The sequence below is a fragment of the Stegastes partitus genome, unplaced genomic scaffold (genome assembly GCF_000690725.1).
Source record: "Stegastes partitus isolate 25-593 unplaced genomic scaffold, Stegastes_partitus-1.0.2 Scaffold2044, whole genome shotgun sequence".
NCBI lineage: Eukaryota > Metazoa > Chordata > Actinopteri > Pomacentridae > Stegastes > Stegastes partitus.
Genome location: NW_007579775.1, coordinates 1 through 19,050, shown reverse-complemented (window position 1 = coordinate 19,050; position 19,050 = coordinate 1). Strand labels below are relative to the sequence as shown.

The 19,050-nt window shown below is 40.8% G+C and overlaps 1 protein-coding gene across 1 annotated transcript; it reads right to left on the bottom strand.

The window, feature by feature from the left end:
- Positions 1-823: 823 nt before the first annotated feature.
- Positions 824-17,231, bottom strand: LOC103373673 (NEDD4 like E3 ubiquitin protein ligase; the record flags this gene model as incomplete). The annotated part of the gene is made up of 16 exons (XM_008303627.1): positions 824-2,789; positions 3,899-3,971; positions 5,008-5,104; positions 5,713-5,820; positions 6,262-6,321; positions 6,537-6,597; positions 6,702-6,775; positions 6,888-6,983; positions 7,252-7,322; positions 7,485-7,606; positions 8,924-9,153; positions 10,373-10,438; positions 10,793-10,851; positions 12,150-12,204; positions 13,944-14,021; positions 16,983-17,231. Coding segments are annotated over 16 exons (1,602 nt in total), but the record flags the coding sequence as incomplete, so codon positions are not given.
- Between the last annotated feature and the right edge of the window lie 1,819 nt (positions 17,232-19,050).

Genomic DNA, 19,050 nt, shown 5'->3' with positions numbered 1-19,050 from the left:
GAACATGCAAACTCCACACAGAAAGATCCTGGGTGTCCTCAACGGGACGTGAACCGGCAACCTTCTAGCTGCGAGGCAATGATGCTAACCACCGAGCAACCTTGCAGCCTTTATCAGAGCAATTTAAAGGATTAGAATATACAAAATTCTACATTATTGATCATTATTAATGCAAATTAGTCCCTCAAAAGTACAACAGTTGGGCTTAATTTAAGCAGAATTTTAACGATTTAGCAGCTCAACGTTAATTTTCCATGCTGTTGGGTAAGTTTGTCGATATCAACGGACCTACAAAGACCATCTTCCTCGTACTTAGCAGTCAATACATGGTGAGTGATGGATGTATTCATGTAAAGTCTAAAAACTTTAAGCTGTACTAGAGTTCTGAAAAAAGCCTCATCCATCCATCCATCCATCCATCACCTATACACCGCTTAATCCTCACTTCAGGGTTGGAGTCTATCGCAGCCGACTTAGGGTGAAGGCAGGGGACACCCTGGACAGACAATCAAGCACACTCACATTCACACCTATGGACAATTTTGAATCACCAATTAACCTCAACATGTTTTTGGACTGTGTGGGAGGAAGCTGGAGAACCCAGAGAAACTCCACGCAGAAAGATCCTGGTGTCCTCACCGGGATGCAAACCGGCAACCTTCTAGCTGCGAGGCAACAGTGCTAACCACTGATCCAGCTTGCAGCCCTCTGAAGAGTCCGACAGTTAAAATAACTAGTTACGTGTTCAGTCAGTTTGATCTTCTAATTCTGATTCCACCCCACGCATGCGGAGCGTCCACTCTCAATTACCAAACCAACACAGTCTGAGAAGTTTCAATTTTATTTGACTGAAGTTAAATGAACCACAAAGAGTTGCAGAAATTGGTGGAATCTTTAACAAAAATGAGATTTTTTCCCCCTCATTCATTAAAAAAGAAAACCCTCTAAAAAAGGAACGACTAATCTGTACTGAGTCAGTTTGAGTGGTGGGATCACAGCAAGGGAAGGAACATCAGGGGAGGAAAAACATAGAGACAAGGGTGAAAAGAAGAGACAGAACAGAGAATACTAAAAAGGATATGAAGTCTCAGCTTCACTTCTGTCAACTTTTTCTACCTTAGCAGCAGCCCAGATTTACAGACTATTTATATTGCACCCAGTAAGTGCTGTGAATGGAAAAAAAAACAAAAAAAAGAATCACATTCAAGTAAACGACAGAAGACATACAACAGGCGACATGACCTCAGAGTGATCTATAAAGTGCCCTTTAGGTTCAATGGTGTTAGAAAAAGGAGAGAGAACATAAAAAAGAAAAAAAACACATTATTTTTTTTTCTTGGTAAGAAACGTGCTGCTTTATATTCAGTGGCAATCACAGCTTTTCTCTCAGACACCCGCGCACACACACAGCTTCATTTTAGTGTTGTTGATCAGTAATACTTCTGTTAAATGTAATACATACATATATTTATATATCATGAAAGAACTTAAAATGTTGTTGTTTTTTTTTCCAAGAACAATTTACAGCATTATGAACAGCAACAGGCATGAGAATATTAATATAATCATGACGTCTCAGAGAAACTACCCCCAGTTTTAGTTTTTTTTTTTTCTTTCCCAACCTCGAGACCGATTACACGTCCAAATTAATATGTAGTCCGAGCAAACACAAGGTACAGTTTCATGCTGCTTTCAAAGCACTACAATAAAAAAAAGAAAAAACATTTCTTTTTCATCACATTTGCTATCACCGTAACAAATGATATGGATTAATCAAGTCCCAGACTAGCCAAATTTGCACTTCACACACCATGTCATATATAGTCGTCAAAATAGTAAAGAACATTGTTCATCAGTACAAATACACTGAGAGTACTTTCCTGCGAGAATGATACCAATGCTAAAAAGAAAATCTGTTCTTTTAATGACAAAAACTATAAAAAAAAAAAAAAAGAAAAAAAATCAGCTGTGGGGATTCGTTCGTCCCCACCGTTCTTGTAAATCCTTACCAGTGGCTAAAAAAAAAGAAAATTATTCTACAAAAAGGCTGCAGCGGCGATATCTGATCACACGACACAGACAAGGCTCTACGGAGGGGTGTGGCCGATTTCCTGAAATGTGATTGGCTAGCATTCCTAAGGTAATCTGGTGTTGGTCTAAGGATTTGAGAGAGTTGTGATCATAGTGCCATTGCAGTTTGTCTTAGAGAAATAGTGCATGTAGGAGCCAGATTAAGGCCATGCTAAGACCCTTCCAATCGAAGGGCGCTCAAATACTGTGCTATAGTGTACATAAAGGAGCTATTGAAATGCATTGGTGTTTTTCCAGCACTGTAGATTTTCACAGGACGAGGGTTAGAGGGGAAAGAAACAGTGGATCAGGGGCCAGCTCCCGTCATTCATTGCTCATGCCTGTGGATAATAGATTTCAGCATTCAAAGAGTGCAACGCTCCCTTTCTTTCCCCAGCACCTTTAAGGAGTGACCTACCACACTGAAAAGATAGAAAGACGTAGGCATATTGGCTCGACAAGTCGCTGTACAGTCTCAAACCACCGTGCTGTGGAGGTGGCTCACAGTCAGGCATCACAGTACAACATGCTTGCACAGAAACTGCTACAGCAGCTGGTTTGACATCCCTGTGGCTTTTTGTTTTATTGTTGGATGGTGTGACGCGGCCGAGAGGTCTTAGTCGACCCCCTCGAAGCCCTGCGCGTTCTCCACAGCCATGAGGAGTTTCTCTCTCAGGTCCTCGAATGATTCGTAGGTAGGCAGATCCAAGCGGTTGAAACTGGGAAGAGGAACATGAATTTATCAAAAAGGTAACAGTAAAAATAAACCACCTGCACTTCTTGTGTCAATGGCAGAATGGATGTGTCATTAGCTGGTCTCTCAGTTTAGAGGAAAATATCTCAGCAGCTATTTGAGGATCTGACCCTAACACAAGCACTTCCAGGTGAATTTTTTACATCTGTAGCTATATAGCTGAACTCCTACAGTACAGACCAGCACAAAATGAGATCTGTTTGGTAGATTTGTCCCTGAAGATGAAGTCCAGCTGACTTCTCTTGTGTGGTTTTCAGTGAAATGTTTTGGATTTCCCATAAGCTGTATATAAAAGATGGGCGGAGATTGCGGTTCTATACAGTGAAGCCAAACTCAAGTAATGCAACTTGATCTTTTGCTTAAGTCCAGTAGGGGCCTTAGGACTTCTATGGTTGTTGCCAGTTCCTTCTCTCGCTTTACGGTTTCAGCACTCAGACTTGACTGATGTCACAGCTGTAGTGTGAGTGGGTTTGTGTGTTAAAATGATATAAAAAATTAGGGACGGGACACACTATCGTGACACCACACATTGCTTGCAAACACCAATTAAAAAGAGAATTTGGACTCATGTCTCAAACAGATCGTACAACCAGCCCAGCTTTCTTGTGTTTTTTGGGGGGTTTTTTTCAGGGAATTAGCAGTTTCAGCTGCAGTGGTCACCTCACTGCATGTTTCACTAAAACAATTCCCCCTTTCCTGTTTTGTCCCTGCATCCTGGGCTTAGCACCGCCCGCCTAAGACGAATGTGATTGGGTTAAAGAAACACAAACACACCAGAGTATTTATTCCTCCTGCTACAGAATGATGGGGTTCAGCCTGACTATTCTCTGGCGCTGTAGTGCTACGTCTGGCTTTGTGGGACTGTTTGATTTATGGCAAATTACCTGCTAAGCGACTGGCTCTCCCATCAGCCTCAGCTGCACTTAAGTATTAAGTGCTAACGAGCAAATGTTAGCATGACACCAACTAAACTAAGCTGCTGTTCACTGTAAACATGACACCTGTTTATCATTTGCTAGCATATCTATAGAAGCTCAGCTTTGTTCTGTGTGTTTATGTGCAGTAGAGACGTACCATGTGTGAGCTCTTGGTAACTTATCTGGTGTTCCCCACTGCTCGATTGTGAACAGCTGAGGACCGTTAGAACCTGGCACAAAGGAAAGAACACTGATTAATACACCACTGTCTAGATGACCACACGTATGCTTGTATTAGAACACAAATTCAAACCCTTGTTCAGTTCAGTTATCGCTTGTGATCTTGGGTAAAGGAAAGTCTATTAAGAATAAATTTTTTGACATAAATGTATAACGTGTTTTCATTTGGAATCATTGAAAGCCTCAGGTGTAATTCTACAGTAAACACAGAAAACCTGTCTCTATATTTTTATTTTACACAGGTGCTATGTAGAAAAAAGCGTTAACCAAATTTTGACAGCAGTTTTATTGAATATGTATTTTGTCTACGAGGTGTGTCAGAAAGGTTCCAGGACTGGAGTCACAAAGGATATATTTCAAACCGACGATCAACCAGCATGTCTACAAAGAGATCCTGCGGTGTTTGCTTTGTTCGAGGAGAGGTGAGAGTTGTGGCAGGACAAGTCGTGGCTGCTTCACCATGACAACACGCCTGCTCTCAACGCCCTGAGCATCCAACAGTTCCTGGCTGAGAAGAACATCGCCGTGCTGGAACAACCTCCCTACTCACCCCACCTGGCTCCGTGGGATTTTTTTCCTCTTCCCTAAGCTGAAGGGGGTCATCAAGGGGACCTGATTTGAAGACGTGGACGACGTCAAGATGGCTGTGATGACGGAGGATCTCGGAAGAATCCTTCCAGGAGTGCATGGTGGCAGAGAAGGCTGGGAAAGTGTGTTAGCCTCCAGGGGGATTACTTGGAAGGGGAAAACTTGTAGTTTGTAGTTTGGGTTTGAAATATATCTTTTGTGACACCAGTTCTGGAACTTTTCTGATGCACCTCGCATAAACACAGATTAAAGATTTTAGCAGCTACAAACAAATTCTTCCTGGATGTGTTCAGTGACTGTTACTTTATTCCTGGAACAGCAACACTGTTGACTCATCTTTTTCTTGGGCAACACTTTTTGTGTTACATCAAGTTCAGGCTGAACTGATCCCAACACTGCGGGGCAAGTAGGAATCAACTGTCTGCTGAGGCCACGTACCATAAAGCTCAGCAAAGCCGTTCATGGGCACTCGTGATGTTCCCGTAACAAACTGGAGGAGTCGAATTCTCTTCTCGGCATCCATCAACAGGACAACCTAATCAGAGAGGAACAGTTTATCAATTCAATACCCTGAGAAGCTTATGTAAGACTGATTCTAAAACATAGAAATTATTCAGAACAAGAAAGCTTTTGCAGTTTAACTCGTGTATGTGTACTTGTATGACTATTTGTGAGGACAAAGTTTTAGACCTTGGGACATTTTAGGCTTCAGGATTCAGGGTTAGTATCAAGGTTAAGGTTTGTGTAAATGTGTCCTCTCAAACAAAAGTACAAAAAAAAAGTGACGGCACAAATTCAAACAGAAGCCGCTTGAGCCAATTCACTTAATCAAATGACATGACACTGTTGTCCGTGTGTGTAAGAGTGTATACGTGCACAGATTACGGCTCGTGTGTGTGTGTGTGTGTGTTTGCTGTCTGAGTGTATTTGATGTGTGTGAGTGTGTATCGCTCAAGTCAAGACAGATGATAACCGGGGGGCAGGTACTACTTTAGGCTCTTTCATCAGAGCAAACAAGCTTGTTCTTCCAAACAGACTTTGATCTTCAAAAGCGAGGCCAGCAAACCCGTAACAGGCCGGATGGAGGGAAAGATGACGGGAACCAGCTTTTTGAAAAAAATTAAAATTTAAATCTGCACGTACCTTCCAGAACCACTGTATAACAGGATGGTTGGGACAGTAGCCGTTCTTGTAAACAGTGTGTTGTCTCCAGTCGTTGACGTCGACATCACCCAGACCGCACATGAGCAGCTGCAGACAGAATAAAAGTATTAAGAGCCACATTTCATCTCAGACAGCAACTCGTATATTGAGCACCAAACACTAAAATACCAAAATGACAGCTCTTTGTAATTCTGCAACCAACAACTGTTCTCATTTAAATAAACCTGATAATTAAAGTTTCAATCGATCGATCTATGAAACAGTGATAAGAAGGGTTCAAGGTGACGTCTTCAAACAGTCCAAATATTCTCATTTCAGAGACTAGAAACACTATTTGTATTCTGCTTAAAAACTAATTAAAATATTGCTGCAGATTAACTTCGTTATTTACTAATTAACTGAGGCTTAGTTTCCCAGACATCTATTATGACTAAAGACTTTACTCAATTGAGTTTTTATACTTAATTTTTAGCTCTTTTTTAGCCAACTGCCTGTAAATGTTTCAGTCCTACTAGCAATGATTCATACCTCCAGTTCGTTTTCATCAAAGATCTTGATCAGATCTATAAGAATGAGCTCAGTGAAGCCCTGAAAAAAAAGAAAGAATTAGAACATAAATACCATGAAAGAGGCATAAAAACAAAACATTTAATTAAATATTCAAGATGTCACAAGGTTTTAAAAGCATGATCAGTAGGAGTTATGTTCACATGCAAAGGTTGAAGTTAACGTTCATACTAATGTCTGTACAGTCTGTGGCCACATTGCCCCCAAGTGGAAGCTGTATTACTGCACGTAAATACCTCCAAGAAGGCGTTCATTTGCTTCTGGACCCGGTTGACAAACCTCCACTGGATGACCAGGCTGACAGGGGGAAGATTATTGAGAAATGTTTGGAATAGTTTTAGCTTAATTTAGTTGATAAAATATGATCTGTAGAGTCAAAGGATGAAGAGGAAACTACTTACTCTATGTACTCCTTCTTGTTCTCGTTGGTGACCACCATGTCTGAGCCGCTGGGCTTCAGGTCCACTTGGTACGTCTGAGCAATTTAAAAACGGAACAAATAAAATAAAGATGCTGCTGATACCCAATCATATTACCTCACTGTTAAATAGTGACTTTAATGGATTAAAAGTGACTGATTGGAGCACCTGTCCAAAGTTGTCCTCGTCAATACAAAACCTCAGGTCCAGCTCAGTGGGATCGTTCTCCAGAATCCACTTCAGAGAGTTGTAGTATTCGCTGTCCTGCAGGGATAAATATTAAACACAAAGAACATTAGTAATTCATCATCATTCATCATTTTTTAACTTTCAGGGTTTCATTCTTGGCTCCGTCAAAATTTCATGAGTGTAGAACTATTTAAATTCAACAATGGACCCTCTGGTAGGTTTTCATTAATCAGCAAAGCACCGTGTTCACCAAATACATCCTCCCATCTATTTTACAGCAGCAAACCCACTGGCTCAGAATTTTTTAATAACTACTTCATAATTTAGCAGAGTGAGGCCTTACCACAGACTCCATGTCTTTAAGAGAGATCTGTTTTCCCAGCATCATCTTGTAGAACGGCCGGATGAAAAATCCTAAGAAAGTACAGCAGAGAGCAACTTAAGGACATGTGTGTGAGGAAGGGTTAGGCTTAAAAACATCACTGACCAGGCTGCATCAGAGTTTTTACACACAGTAAAATAATAATAAAACCCATTTATAACATCAGAGGGAGCCTCCAGAATCCAGCAGCTTACCATCCAGTAGTTTCCCATGAAACACGGCCATTCCTGCCACGCGCCCGATGAACTTGAAGTAGGAGAGGTGATCCTCATTGCACAGGCCAGAGTTGGGATTGATTTGGAGTGTGTAGTTATCCCTGGACAGACACATGAACAGAGAAAGGAAAGTCATTCCAGGGTGTAATAATCAGGCTGCAGTGCCACAGATTGTATTTACTAAACTGGTTCATATCGCAATATGTGTTGCAGAGAAACTAAATATCTCAATGTCAGGTTTTTCACTATTGTGCAGGAAGTAAGTGGATTGCTACAGCCGGTTACATCTATTACCGACACTGTCGAGTGGTTATGATGGAGTTAGGACATTTGTTTGCGTTAGGTTACTTCCTTATTGTCTGTATGTTGCACAGCAGCCACAGTTCAAGAGGTTTGCTGTGTTCATTCTATTCAATTTCATCATATAGTCGCTGCAAAACCACTGAGAGACACCACAGCAACTTCTGTTTTCTAAACTGTAAACAAGTCCTTTATACGTCAATGTGTTCCACGTTTAGATAAACGGTTGAATGAATTACTCTCTGCATTTCTTGTTTATCACTTTAGTAATGAGGATTCCTCTTTTGTTTAAGATCCCACACTCCCACTTACATGTTTCCCAATCTGTCTGTGTGGCAGATAAATGAACAGGTTTGAAAGACTGGTGTCGGTTCTAAAGTCGGATTAATCCAACACTAGTCTCCTGTGTCCTGACCAGATGCCCCATAGTGGGGAAAACACCACAACCAGCTAAGTCCTTCAGTACACCGATGCTGTTTGTAGCTTGTTATATTGCTGCTTTAATTCAAACTGCTTTTTTAATTAAAACTGTTTTTATGCACCCAGAAACAGAAAATGTCAAGGTGACATCAGCTTTTCAGCTGCAGCTGTTGATGAAGGTAAAACTAAATAACAAAAGGTTTCTGTGATGAATAATCACAATGATGTTAATTTTATTAGTTTGACATTTTGACCGTTCTCTTAATTATTATTAAAAGTTCGCTTGTCAGTTTCTTTGGCTTTTCACCAGCGCTACTTATTTGTTTTGGGTTACCTTTGTCCCTCATTGCAAAAAAATGAGCGAGAACTCGATGACGATCGAGATGATGGCGCCAAGAAAAGGAACAAAACATATGACACTTTTTATGATCTTGACTTGTACTGTTTGTGGGAAATGCTTGTTTCAGGATGGCTTTTTGAATACGAGGAAAAGTTAATCAAAGTAAAAGGAAACTTTCACAAGTCTCATGGGGAATCAACACGGCAGCACTGCCCCGTACTGCCCTTCGTGGAAAACGTTTCCATGCTTTGGCTTTGGTTGACACCATGTCCTGTGTGCTCCTGCTTCATTTCCTGTTAAAGGTTTCTGAACATCCAGAAACAGTTTGTAAACTTAAAGAAAGCAAACAGAGCCTTACGTGGCAGAGTACTCGAAAAGGCCGTAGTAGGGATTGAACATCTCCTTCGATAAGAGGAAGAACCACTCTCTGGCCACACCGCCGTAGTCCAGTCCTTTCTCTGATTCAAACTCGATCCATAGCCGCGCCTTCAGCACATCTGGCCTCTTCAGGGACATGATTCGACGGTACGACTCTTCAAAGATGTTGTTCCTGTGTAGCTTCATCTCAAACCGGTTGGGGATGTCAGCCTTGAAAAGTTCACAAAGAAAAGCTTGTTTGTTACAAATTCAAAACAAATGTCTCAAATACAGACAAAACAAAACCGGATTTCAGTGAGACCTTGGTAAAAGGCAAAAAAAAAGATTTAGGCTTATTAAAGACAACCACCAAGTGCAACAGCTGCATGAGGTGCTCCTGCAAAATATCACTCCAAAGTTTAAAAAACAAGATTGTTGCAAAACCTGACTTTTGTAAAAGTATTTTCTCTCCATTGTTTTATTTAAACCACTGAACAAAGATACAGACTTCCAGTTGCAACAATGCAAAATGCAGAAACGTCCCAGAAACATTTTTTATTCCGTCTATGACTTTCTCAATAAACTGATTATTTAGTGAAGATTAAGTGGTGTATAGATAATGGATGGATGGATGTTTGGTCTATTAAATTGTCAGGAAAAGATAAAACATCTTGATCAGTGTTTTCCAAAGCCCATCATGACTTCCTGAAATATCTTGTTTTGTCCACAGCCCCAAAAATATTCAGTTTACTGTCGCATAAGATTAAAGAAACAGGAAAATATTCACATTTCAGAACCTGGAATCAGAGAATTTACTTTTTTGTTTCTTAAAAAATTACTCAAACTGATTAATCAATAATCAAAACAGTGAGCGACGAATTCAATAGTTGAAAATGAATCAATTATTTGTTTCAGCTTCAGTCCAGGGGTTAAATACCTATTTAAAAAATACAAATTAATTTTATGTGATTTTAGAAAAGAAAACAGGTTGCTGACAAGCTGGTAAATAAGACAGTTTAAAATACTTGCTGGCATTAAACATGTTCTAACACAACAATAGATGCTGTTTGTCAAAGTCAAAAACTGTGCAAATTATTTAGAGTTCTACTTCTGTTTTGATTGTTCCCTTAACATTAATTTACAGCTTTCAAAAAACAACACCTGGGACAGTAACTTGGTGTTTTGTACCTACTGCAACAAGTGTTAACTGCAAAGATACGTGTAATGATTGCAATGAATATTTAATAAGCAACAAAAGATATGAAACTCAGTCACAAAGTGTCGAGAAGAAAGTTGTATGCAATCAAGCAATATCAAAATAGAAGCAAATGAGCCTGCCTTCTCCTTCAGGGGAGAAGTCATGAGGTTTGGACCACATTTATTTTTGGCCTCATTATGCAAAAGTACACCAGCAAGAAACCGGAAAGGTGGGAAACAAATCTGTTCTTACCGGTTTCTTTAATTTCTTCCTGAAGTAGTCGTATTTCTGCTTGAACTCTCTGGAGTAGGGAACAGCCTGCAGACACAACACACAGGAGTCAAGGAATGGTCAAAAACGGACCAATGAACTTATTTGACTTGTGATGTAAGTGTTCCCGTTACTAATTACAGCTCAGAAAACCACACAGTGTGCTACGCGGGGAGGCGAGTTGGCAGCGAGGGAGAACAATATCTGAACCCTCACACAGAATGACACAAAGGTGTTAGCATGTTAGCGACAACAACGGTGACAAAGTGCTTTATCTCTGTGGTGCAGAAACTCTGAGGCTGATGATAGTGTGTGACAGATAGAAACACAATGTCAGAAGTGGCAATACTGCTGTAGCAGAGACTCTCTGAACAAGTGGGGCAGTAAGAGGCGAGTACTCACGGGTCCTGTGATAGCTGGACTCTGTAGACGTGGGTCCTCCCACTGCGTGTTCTTTGTATCTGGATGAAACAAAGACAGCAGAAGATCATTTCAGACTCTTTAAGTTGAAAGAAAGTCACACAAAACAAGTACAGTCGGGACTCGATAATCCGACACTAAATGTTAAATCCTTCTTTTATGTCGGATAGCAAGGCTGTCGGATTGTCAAGGCGGAGGTCGAGATACAAGGAGGGCTTGATGCTTGAAGGCTCATTAGTTGTTAATTATTGTTCATAGTTGTTATAATAACTAGTAGGGCTGGTCCCAATAGCACTTTCTAGTCTCTGGATATTCAGGCCCAATGAATGATGAATATCGAATATTCTGCGCGGTCAGGGGGCTCTTCCACCCCGGAGTTGTGCTCCGACGGGTGGACGTGGCCGGAATGCACAGGCAGAACTTGGCTGCTGATGCTAGTTTAGGATAGCGGTTGCAGTTCTGTTTCCACCATCAGTGGCGGCCATTCATGTTTACTTCCGTAAACACTGAGCCCGCTCACAGAGTGTGACGGCGTTGTCTCCTCTTCTGCACATGCAGGACACTTTTGGGTCGTATGAAGTTCACACAGCAGATCACATACAAGTTGTATTTTATTGGAAATGTGAACCAACTCGCAAAAAAAATCGGATTTCACAAAAAATCCAAATTGAGCATTAAGTCCTGCAGTCTGATCACAGCCAATCTGTTGTTCAGTCAGATAATACACCGTTATCCTGATTTGTGACATAAAATGTCATGTTGGAGTCAGAATCCAAGGCTGTTGGTATGTTAAGGCTATTTTTAATGGGTTCCGTTTGTTTTTCCTAAACACCTGTCGGATTGTGAGGTTTTCAGATTGTTGAGGGTCGGCTTATCAAGTCACGAGTGTATTCTCGAGATCTCTGTGGACACTGTGGTTATTCTGGGGAATGTAGGAGGCAACCTTTCACTTAAATAGAGCCTTGCTGTACAGGTAATCATGTATAAAGCCTCTATCAACAATTCATCAAAAATCCATCTACCAAGATGATTAGAAATATACATCCATAAAGAGAAAAGTAGTAAAATCCCTTTAGGATGATTTCATTGATTTGATTACATCTAGATCCTGTAATTATCATCTTGCTTTCCTTTTATTCAATTAAATGAAACCATTTTTGCTACATTAAGTCAGTTTTGATGAAAATACTGCATTTGATGAGGTGCTTTGCTGACAGTAACAATGAAAAAAAAACCTGCTGCACAATAAGTAACTTGGAGGCAACAAAACCAAGAGGCTCACAAGGAATAAACACACACGACTAAATGCAAGCATATAAGTGACAAAAACTCCTCTTACTGTGGTCAATGTAGAAGGTGCGTCCGTCTGTGTGAACTCTTTCTTCCCATCCAGGCTGGAAAAGAAGCAAAAGAGAAGAAGGGTGAGGAAACAACAAGACAGCACCGTCAAACAGGCCGTGCTCAAATAGTTATTTAAATCCATCCATTTGTTGTTGTTTTTTTTCCTTTTTGAAATTTGTGTTTGATTGAACTTGACTGAACCATCAAATGGTCCGAACACTGACATCCCGGTAGTGCAGGCGAGGCAAGCTCAATCAAACGCCACAAAGGAAATGAAAGGATTTTGGGGTCCTATTTGAGTCAGGTCTGACACAGCGGCAAGGCAGGGATACGACCACAACATGAAGGTTAATCACCACTACTAGTTCAAACCGGTACACCGCCACTGACACGGTGAGCACTCAGGCCACACACACTCGTACGGCACCAGCAATCAAGCAATTAAAACAATTGCAGTAGATTGAGAGTAAAGGGGTGGGGAGAGGGACAGAGTCTGACAATCTGTCGAAACAGGGTGTAGCTACAGAAAGTACAGTAGATGTGTTTCTAAGTATGCTGCTGCTGCTGCATGAGTGGAGACCAGACTGGAAAGCTGATAACACATGCAGCATACAGCCAATTCCTTCCTCTGACATACAGTTCCTTTTGTTTCCTTGCAAACCTCCCTCCCTCCCTCCCTCCCGCATTTCCCCCCCATCAGTTCTGCCCTTTATTCACCCCATTTCCTCCATCGGTCCTTCTTGTTCATTCTCCTTCTCTCTCTAACAAATGCCAGGGGCATCTCGCCTTGTTACGCTTCCCCCAACTCGACTAACTGTGCCTCAGGCGCTGGCACAGGTACACAGACCTGAAGCAGTCTGAGGAATCCCAGGAGAATGGTGGGGAGCTCCAAATGTTAATTGTTAACAGAAGGGGTGGCGGTGGTGCGGGGAGGACGCACACAGAGAGAGGAAGTGGGGTAAAATACTGTTCAACTGAAAGGAAGGGAGAGGTACAAGTCCATCCATGCCGGTCATGAGAGAGAAAGAGAAAAGATAGAGAAGAGGATCAAAAGAAAAAGGAAAATCATAAGAAAAAGAAATCGCAAGGCTGTCTGCAGGCATTTGACCAGACCAGACTGGACCAGACAGGTAGGTAAAGGCAGGCAGAGGGAGGGAGGCACCAACCAACCTCCTCTGGTAGGTTCTGCCAAACAGACATGGCCAGGTGTAGAAGAAGTAGCATACATTAGATCCATCAGAACGGAGAGAGAAGAGAAAGAGGGAGAGAGAGAACACACACACATGCACACACACCACACAAGCCTGTGAGATGTACAAACCCAGAAAGCTGTGATTATCAAACATCTAGCTGCGGTAACGTTTGGCCCACTTGCTGGGAGTTTGCTTTAGTTGACTGAGTCTTCACCTTCTAGTTAAGGATTATTACAGACCCCACACTGAGTTTATAATTTCCCCCACCCCTTTGTTCTTTAACAGGAATAAGAAAAAAAAAAAAACACATGATCTCATCTTTAAAAGCAAAAGTCATCTAAATCTAAACATAAACGTACCACTCAGTCAAGCTTACTAATCTGAGCAAGATAAATAATTGTTGTTTCTTATTCGTATTTCAACTAAGGATCCAGATTACATCAATCTATATGAATTGGTTTGTCATAAACACAAGAACATGCAGTGACAATGGTGAGTGAACAAAGCTAAGCAGTTATTGTGATTTATGAGGTTGTTAAAAGTGTGCTTTGTGGGCCAAAGGTTAAATATCCAGTCGGTCTAATTGTGACTGTACTTACAGGAAGAGGGCCGAGGTCACCAGGCTCCATGGAGTTCTTATTCCTCATATGGACTGGATATTTCAATCTGGGATCCTCCTAGAAGTCAGCAGCAGAAGGCAGGAAGAGACACAGAACAATTAAGAAGAAGAAGAAGAAAAAAACAACTGCAAACTTTCTGGGTTTCTTTCTGGTTAAAGGATAACACAGCATCTCATCATTACACAGAGTTCCCGCTAATTTCAAGAAAGGCAATTTTGAGGTATAGTTAATAGTATATAACCAGGATGAACTGCTTTCCTAGTTTTCACATCATATCACATTGTATTTAGGATTTCCAGTCCAAAAACTCTGCCCTTACATGTACCTCAAATGCAGATTTAAAGTGAGCCCAGAGAAATCTGCACATAATAAAACAAATGAAGCAACAATAAGAAAAAGATGTTTTCTGAGCAGAGGGGGACTTTCAATGCATAATGAATCTTTTGTTGTTGTAAAAACCGACTAGCAGACATTGAAACTGGATTAACGTTGAGTCACAGTAAACATTTAATCATCCCCAAATTCAGTCATTAACATCTCCACAGCTGTCGGGCAAAAATGAGTCACGTTGGACTCGACGGATTAAAGACTCTTAGGAGAGTTCTGAAACAACAACAAAATCTTGTCACCATCATCAGGTCAAAGTGAGATTTGATTTTCATTTTCACCGAATCAAAACTGTAAATAAGAGAGTAAATAGCAGCCGTCTAACAATGACTTGGCAATCATTGAGGTTGCTGAACCTGCTCTGACAATTCTCAGCTGCAGCTCCACCAAATTTAATGCAACAGACATTAGCACTAACAATGGTACATTCTTTGTAATCATAGCTCTTAATCGTTCACAGAATGGCGGGGGGAATAACAAAGTTGACATTTTATGATCCTTTCAATTTCATTGTCAGTTATGGTGACGAAGGTATGCTCTGTATTTTATAGCTGAATAGTAAACACATCAGTGCTTTCTGATGGACCAATTTCTAAAGCTGTTTGTTTCAGGATCGTGTCTGATGGTATTTTATACATTTGTAAGTCAGGACAAAGCTACAGACGCATATTTACACATTTTGCAAAAGACCCCAAGACTAAAACTGTAGCTTCTACAAGTGATAAAACGTGATTCAATATAAGTACTATTGTTGTTATTAACCAGTGGCTCTCGAAAAACAAACATTATCTGTATTTTCTAAGTCTTCTCCTAACAGAAGACATAACTGTGAACAGGAACTAAGGTGAATGGCCATGTGGTAGTTTCATTCTTTATGCTTTATGGAGTCCCTTTAAGCAATAAAACGGTGAATTTCTGAATGATAGTTCAAATGATGCTCCGACCATTCAGACTGAATTTATGAACACATCCAGAGTTAAACATTTAGCTGGTCCATGGTCACTTTTAAATCCTGAACCCATGTTATTAACCCAGATCTGTTTTCTTAATTTCTCCACCACCAAAAGCAGAACTGATAATGTCAGAGCATATTTTTTTCTTCTTTGAAATTTTGTCCGGGACCTGTTTAATATCAGGTGTTGGCACGTCAAGGTTTAAGGAGTCTTTATTATCCCCTTGGGGTACTTTGCAGCCAGCAGTGAAACAATCCATCGGTGTAACAACATACAGTTACTTATCCCTAACTGTAATGAAAACTTCATCCCAAACAAGCCCAAATGAAACTTTACCTGTAGCTTTAAAGTTCTTTGACATAAATAAATGAGTGTATGGATTGTGTTTTTCTCTGTGTCTATTGTGACGACCCTCCACATGGGCACTAGGTGTCCCTGTCTTTTCTTTTTGCAGAGCTGTATGAGGGTGGTCAGCTGAATGAGCCACACCTGGGCCCAGCAGCTCTGTCATATAAAACCTCCTCATTTTCTGTCTCTGGTTCTCTCTGACAGGAGCTGCTTCTCTTCAGACACCAGCAGCACAGTTTTCTGTTGCTTAAATGCACATTTTGGTTGGTTTATTTATTACAATAAATACCTTTAGTCACCACATAGTTGTTGTCTCCTGGTTTTTGTTACAGTTTTTGAGTCAAGCTGTGACACTATTGTTAGGATTAACTACATGTTTGTTTCTACTGTTCAGGCTGATGGGCTCCAGCCATTTCCACCTCTGTTCATTGACCCTAATCAGTTCAGAGGGAGCCGACCACCCAGCTCCCTCCAGTGTTTATATCATCATTACGACATATTTGCAGGGAAAAGTCTTCCAAGCATATCCATTAATATCTACAAGATCAGGACTGAATACATAATGTAATCTATCCAGCCAACCTAACACTATGAACGGACAGGTAACATGAATGAAAGTTGTGAAAACGGCAATCCTGAAAGTGGCAGAGCGTTAAATTATTACCGTGTTTAAAAGTACAGCTCATTACCACCCAGCAGCTACTCCCTAAAGCATATGAGACATCAGTGTGGCTACATTTCTCGGTTGACTGACTACACTTTAATATTGATGTCATCCCACAGATTTTTTAAATTCAGGAAGCATATGTCTTCACCGACATGATTCAGGGTGCATTCAAGAGCCCACAGCTTTGTTCACGGTGTTTGAGGATGTAAACAGTCGTCCGGCTGTTATAACCTCGTCTGGTCCCTGAACATCATTTCCGCTGCCAGCTGCTGTGGAGATCTTACAGTTTGCTTTTTATCAAAAGACAAGTATGTTAAAAATACTTCCCATGACAACGCTGTGATTTTTAGGATATTCTTCAAGAAAACCCCTCAACAAAAAAAGAATGACCCAAGGGAATCCTAAATACAACAAGGTTCTTTTTGTCTGAAGTGAGTGAACTTGACTTTCACGCCACCAGATGTCAGTAAAAGATTCTCTAAGCTCAACACGAACCACTGCTCTAGATGTCTTAATATTGGATTAGTCAAAATGTCAAATAATGCAGAAAATCACATTCAGAAAGCAAAATAAAAGTGCTTTTCTTCATTCATATTTTTAGAAAATCATTTCATTTAAAGCAACATTCACTCTCCAGACATTCAGCACTGCTTGCCAGCTCACCCAGGTGGTGGCTCTGCTGTTGTGGTCGATGAAGAAAGGCCGTCCATTTGGGGCTATTCTCATCTCCCAGCCTGGGGGCAGGAAGCTCTGCTGGGTCTTGTGCTGCGATTTTGGGGAGCTGTAAGGGGACGGCTGGGGAGACTGTGGATTGGAGAGCGTGTCTTTCACAGCCCTCCGTACCTGGATGTTGTTGGCTCCCTGGAAACAAAAAAAAAAAGGAAAAATAAAAATAAACAAGGACAATATTACCTGCTACATTCAAGCAAAAGGAGAGAACGAGTAGATACGGTTAAAAGAAAAAATGTTAAAACCAAATATGGATGACTGACAGTGTGACAGAACTCATCAATGATCCCAAAACACACAATCACAAACAACAAACAATAACAAAAAAGGAACACAGTCTTCCAAGAGTTCCTTTTATTTTCTGTTTTTAAAAAAAAGCTGAATAAGATAATAAATCTCATCACCACCAACCGTCGCCATCTAACACTTTCACACTCGGATAAAGTGTTATCATCACCATCATCCTCGCAATATCACATCCGAGAACGCCAGGTTAATTTTTGATTCCCACGTAAAGACGAGGGCTGCGAGCTAATCGACACCCACGCTGCACCTCCATCAACCTGTCGATGAAAATGTCAAGAAATGTCACAGATGTCAGCTCCAACCGATCCTCTGGATAATGTTCCTGAGGCTGAATGCAACAATAATCGCTTTTTTTTTGTCATTTCCACTTCCTCTTTGGTTTTCTAGATGATGTTAAAGTCTAAGAAAGGCCTTAAATCATTTACGACTACCGTGAACTCCTTATTAATGTACTTCTAGTGACAAATAACCTCAGTATAGTACCAGAAACTATTCACATACATGAGAATCACCATCTCTGGTATCTAAAGCTTCTAAAGCAACCTCAAACAGACCAAAGATGTCCAGAGTAATGACTGTTCCTGCGTTACATTATTATTTTAGCAGTAATTATCACGGGCTGATCGGATTTTTAACAAGACAAAAGACTGCATTAATTAATCACAGACCTCCCACCTCCCCTGGAAGTTGTAATTACAACATTCAGCAGCGAGTATTTCACTTCCCTTCACTTTCACAATGCCTTGTTAACACACACACACACTCACACTCACACGCACTTTAATTAAACCCCCTTCAGGTCTTTTCCCTCAGCAGTAGAAAGAGATCTTCGCCACCGACTGAAGCCATTAAATGAAGCAGAGGGTCAAAAAGAGACCATCCATTTATAGATACAATGTCTTGGTCTTAATTAGTCAAGTTGGTAGTAGCGTAATGGCCATAGTGCATAATTTAAAGTTTAAGATAAGATTTATTTTACGTCGAGGAAAAATGTGTTCAGAAGATAAAGGACTGAATCAAAAGTCACATTACACAAACTGCAACACAAACCGACAACCTCTGATAGCGTTCAGACGTGTGATTATCCCCTGAGGTTATTTGCATAAAGTCGTGACCTTAAAAAGGTTGCAATTCAATATTTTACCTGTAGTGCCATGTGGCTAACACATTAACCACCTGTTCTGTCTGATTATTAACACCACCTGAGAACCAAGAGTACCCTGTTTTGGATTTATATCACTGCTGCATGTGTTGCATTTCACTGCAGTTTAAAGTTGAGCTCATTTTCACTACATACACACTAATCTACAGTAATGCACCACGTTCTGTCAGATCATATGTTTGTAGCATCACTGTGCTGTAAGTTATCTCCCCTTCAGACATGGCCTCCTTTCAGTTAATCTGACGACATCTGAACGCTTCGACTTCATGCCTCAATGAGCGCCCTGGTCAGTCTTCTGGAAAAAGTCGCAACAGCTTTCTTACTAAGTGAGACCTTGTAACATTTCAGTATCACGTTCAACACGGCACAAGTCTCAACTGCTTGCCCTGACGGACAGGCATGCACAAGCAACGAGTTGTTGGAAGGCTTTTTTTCCACGTTTCAACACCAATATCCGTCCAAAGAGACAAATAAACATCTTCTTGTTCATCTTGAGCTACAAGTGCACATCTATTATAAACTGAAATGTTCATA